Here is a 5001-nt window from a genome sequence, read left to right on the forward strand (position 1 = left end):
CTTGCCTTCATTACCGCTGTGTCTGGGAATGCTCTCCTCATATTTCTAATTCAAGTGACTCCCTCCCTTCACACCCCCATGTACTTTTTCCTCAGCCAATTGGCCTTCATGGACATCTGCCCCAGTCTGTTTATAATCCCCAAAATGTCAGTGGACTTTCTGATCCCAGGCAACACCATTTCTGTGGCTGGCTGTGGGACTCAGGTTTTCCTCATGTTGACCACTGGAGTGGGAGAATGCCTTCTTCTGCCAGTCATGTCTTACGACAGGTATGTAGCCATTTGCAAACCCTTGCAGTACCCCGTCCTCCTGAGCAGACGAATCTGCCTGCGCCTGACAGCTGCAATATGGATTTGTGTATGCATCAATGCTTTGATTCATACCATGTATGCCATGCGTCTGCCCTACTGTGGCTCAAAATCCATTGACCACTTCTTCTGTGAGGTTCCAGCCCTTCTCAAATTGTCCTGCTCCGACACCTCCACCTATGAGAGCCTGGTATTTGTGAATAGTACTATTGTCCTCTTTATCCCTTTTTCCATCATACTAGCCTCTTACATATACATCCTTTCTATGGTCCTGAAGATGAAGTCAACCACAGGACAGCAGAAAGCTCTGGCCACTTGCGCCTCACACCTGACTGTGGTGTGCATGTTCTACGGGGCAGCAATGTTCACGTACATGAAACCCAATGCTTACTACTCAACATGGCAGGAAAAGATTGTGTCTGTGTTTTACTCCATTATCACCCCCGTTCTGAATCCTATCATATACAGCCTGAGAAACAGGGATGTTTTAGGAGCCCTTAGGAGGCTGGTTGGAAAGTACTGAGTCCTCTAGTAAAATTGATAACCATAGTTTCCTGTTATGTGACTGGTCTGATAAAATCCAAGAGAACATGGCTCTAGCACCAGAGCGTCTGTTGTGAATGAAGCTTAAGCTATGCATTGGCTTAGGCCATGTCACCTGGCATTTGGGGCACCTACTACTTCTGCGAGTGCATTCTGTGTCTACACTACAGAGCTCCCCAAGCACATCTGACCTGGCATGGTTACCCCAGCAGAGCTAGCGTGGTTCAGGCATCATGAGCCCCACCTAGAAAAGCTGTTTCAATAGCTTTGTCTCATAGGAGGTACACCCAGCCTAGCTCAGTGACTGGCACTTCATCTACTTCTACCTAGGCACCTCTACAGAGACCTGTGGGGTACTATTTGGCAGCGCCACAGGTCACCCTCTCCTTCCCATCGGACCCTGAGGCAGAGAGCTCTTAATGCCCCAGAATCTCAGGGGATTGACTGCCCAAAATGACACGGGGATCTCGCTGCTGATATCTCAGCTGAGCTGATGCTGCTGCAGCCATCCCTGCTGTTTGGGGAGTAGGAGTGGATGTTAACTCTAGCTGCGGTGGGGAAAATGGGGAAGGTAATCCAGGATATGGAAAGGGAATGAATGGGGATTCCTGATGGCCCCATTTCCTGGGAAAATCAGCATGGGAGGAGTAGAAAGAGGGTGCTCCGGCACCACACTACAACTGGAGGCCACACAAGGGAATGGTTGTGCTGTGTCAAAGCTACGGACATTTATTTACTTTCACTTTTTGCCTCCATGAATATGTATGGTGGCACAAATGTGACATCTCTTTCCACCCTGTGTCAAAGCCATTTTTCAGCCTGGCTATTTGTACCATACCAGGCAACATGGCTTTGGGTTGGGAGTCCTGGGGAGTTAATGGGAATAAGACAGAGATGCCCAGTACAAGGGGGCAGAACAGATCACCTGCATGTGGGATGGGGAGTGATGACCCTGATTTGACACCTGATGTCCATCCACGCAATACTTTCCTCAAGTTTCTAATCCTAATAGATTCCTCCCTTCACACTCCCATGGTCCTGACAGTTGCTGCCTTGGTTTATTCAATGGTGAAGGCCTCGATTGATACTACTTATGCTATTCATCTGCCCTACCATGGTTCAAAAGACATTGATCACTTCTTCTGTGAGGTCCAATCCCCACTGAAACTGTCCTTTGACACTTAAATCCTCTCTACAGTCCTGATGGGGTTTTCTAGAATCTAGGGCATTTTGAGTCCTTTATCACTGAATTGCTTTGGAAAAGGTGTCGAGAAGCTCCCCTTGCACTGCTAGACAACTTGTTATTGTCTAAGACTAGAAAGTATGGCAGAAGACCAGCTTGGTTTAGCAGGGAACTCATCAGCAAACTAAATCACAAAAAGGAAGCTTATAAGAAGTGGAAGCTTGGATAAATAAATAGGGAGGAATATAAGAGCATAGCTTGGGCATGCAGGGATGAAATCAGGAAGGACAAAGCACAACTGAGTTGCAGCTGGCAAGAGACGTGAAGGGTAACAAGAAGGGTTTCTACAAGTATGTCAATAGCAAGAAGAGAATCAGGGAAAGTGTGGGTCCCTTACTGAATGGGGGAGACAACCTTGTGATAGAAGATGCAGGCAAGGCTGAAGTGCTCTGTGCCTTCTTTGCCTCATTCTTCACAGTAAGGTCAGCTACCAGATTTCTGCACCGGACAACAGAGTTTGGTGTGAGCAGTCAACAGTGGTGAAAGAACAGTTTAGGGACTATTTAGAAAAGCTGAATACATACAAGTCCATAGCGCCAGATGGGATTCACCCAACGGCACTGTGGCAGTTGGCTGATGTGATTGCAGAGCCACTGACCATCATATTTGAAAACTCATGGAGATCAGGAGAGGTCCCAGATTATTGGAAAAAGGCAAACATAGTGCCCATATTAAAGAAAGGGAAGGAGAAGGATCCATGGAACTACAAGCCAATCAGGCTCACCTCACTCCCCGAAAAAATCATAGAGCAGATCCTCAAGACATTCATTTCTAAGCACTTATAGTTTCATAGTTTCATAGACATTAGGGGCTGGAAGGGACCTTACAGATCATCAGGTCCAACCCCCCTGCACTTGGGCAGAAAAGAATGCTGGGATCAGATGACCCCAGCAAGGTGGGCGTCAAGACCCACCCACAACCTCTGTGGGGAGCCTGTTCCAAACCCTAGGTACTTCACTTCTAAAGATGTTTTTCCTTAAGTCTAGTATGAAGCGATCTTCAATCAGTTTGTGCCCATTGTTTCTTGCCCTCCTCAGGAGGGCCTTGGCGAACAGATACTCCCCTAGGCTCTGATATATACCCCTAATATACATATTGACTGTCACCAAGTCCCCTCTTAATCTTCATATCCCCAGGCTGAACAGTCCCAAGTTTTTCAGGCTCTCCTCATATGACCTGCTCTTTAGGTCTGTAATCATGTGCTTGGCTCTCCTATGGACTCTCTTGAGCTTCTCCACATCCTTCCTGAACTGTGGCACCGAGAACTGGACGCAGTATGCCAGCTGTGGTCTAACCAAGGCTGAGTTGATTGGAAGGATGACATTCTTAGCCTTGCTTGAGATGCCTCGGTAGATGTATGCCAGTGTTTGATTAGCTCTGCCAGCTACACCATCACATTCCTGGCTCATGTTCATTTTATGGTCTATTACGACACCCAGGTCTCATTCAGTTGTAGTGCTGGCAAGCATAGCACTGCCAAGTCTGTAAGTGTGTTGCAGATTATTTCACCCCAGATGCAGCACTTTACATTTCTCTGTATTAACCCCCATCAGGTTGAGTTCCACCCACCTCGCAAGCCTGGCCAAGTTGGCCTGTATTGCTAGCCTGTCCTTTAGTGTGACCACAGTCCTCCACCTCCATAGTTTGTTGTCATCAACGCACTTTTCCAGTTTGCTTTTTATACCCAAATCCAAATAATTGATGAACGTGTTGAAAAGTTCTGGTCCAAGTACTGAACCCTGGGGGACACCACTGGGGATGATTTCCACTATGTTGACCCAGTTCTGTCAGTCAATACTCTTGGGGTCCTACCTCAGAGCCAGTTACCTAGCCACCAGACCATAAAGTAGTTTGGGCCATATTTTCCCAGTTTTACCATGAGTATATCATGGGAGCCCTTTTGAAGTCCAAGCTTACGACATCAACCTCATTTCCCCTATCCGGGTGGTGAGTTCCCTGGTCATAGAAGGAAATGAGGTTGTCCCGGCATGACTGACCCATGGTGAAGCCATGTTGGCTATCCATCAGAATACTGTTTTTTTGTTAGGTGATCAGTAATGGCTTCTTTGATAATTTTCTCCAGGATTTTAAAAGGGATTGACATCAAACTGATTGGCTGGTAATTTCCCGGGTCCTCCGTTCTCAAAGACAGGTACCACATTGGTCTTCTTCCCATCATGTGGGACTTCTCCCGAGTGCCAAGAGTCTTCAAATAACTTTGCCATAAGTTGCACAATGATGTCAGCCAGTTATTTTAGCACTCGGGTGCAGTTCATCTGATTCTGCTGACTTGATATTTAGCCTTGGTAGATGCCCCCACCACAAGATCTTCACCAACTATGGGAGGATGATCACCCCCACCTTAATTATCCTATATCCTATCAAACAGGCTAACACCCTTGGACTGGTGGAATACCAAAGTGAAGTATGCATTCAGGAGTTGGGTGTTGTCCTGAGTGTCAGTTATCAGTCATCCCATTTCAGCTATTAGGAGCCCTATGCATCCCTTATTTTTTCTTCAGCTTCCTACATAGCTAAACATGGACTTTTTGTTGTCCTTGATCCCAGTTGCAAATTTGTATTTGGTTTGTGCCTTTGCTTTCCTAATCCGCTTCCTAGAGGTGCAGGTTATTGCTAAGTACTCCTCTTTGGCCGTTATTTCTGACTTACACCCTTTGTAGGCTTCTCTTTTTAATTATAGGAGGTCTATGACTTACCTCTTAGGTAAAGGGATCACCCAGCCCTTTTGCTGTCTTTCTTATGAAAGGAAATGGACTTCCTTTGTGCTCCTAAGATTGCTTCCTTGAGGTACAACCACTCTCCTTGCACTCCCTCCCTCATTGCACCGTGGTCCCACAGGGCCTCACCAACACATATCCTAAGCTTGTGGAAGTCAGCTTTCCTAAA

The 5001-nt window shown here is 46.7% G+C and overlaps 1 protein-coding gene across 1 annotated transcript; it reads left to right on the forward strand.

Moving 5' to 3' along the window:
• LOC106723486 (olfactory receptor 56-like) lies at positions 1–840 on the forward strand (the record flags this gene model as incomplete). Its single annotated transcript, XM_025195895.1, is given in 1 exon segment — positions 1–840. A coding segment is annotated over 1 exon segment (840 nt), but the record flags the coding sequence as incomplete, so codon positions are not given.
• Between the last annotated feature and the right edge of the window lie 4161 nt (positions 841–5001).

Source organism: Alligator sinensis, unplaced genomic scaffold, assembly GCF_000455745.1.
Source record: "Alligator sinensis unplaced genomic scaffold, ASM45574v1 scaffold3282_1, whole genome shotgun sequence".
Taxonomy (NCBI): domain Eukaryota; kingdom Metazoa; phylum Chordata; order Crocodylia; family Alligatoridae; genus Alligator; species Alligator sinensis.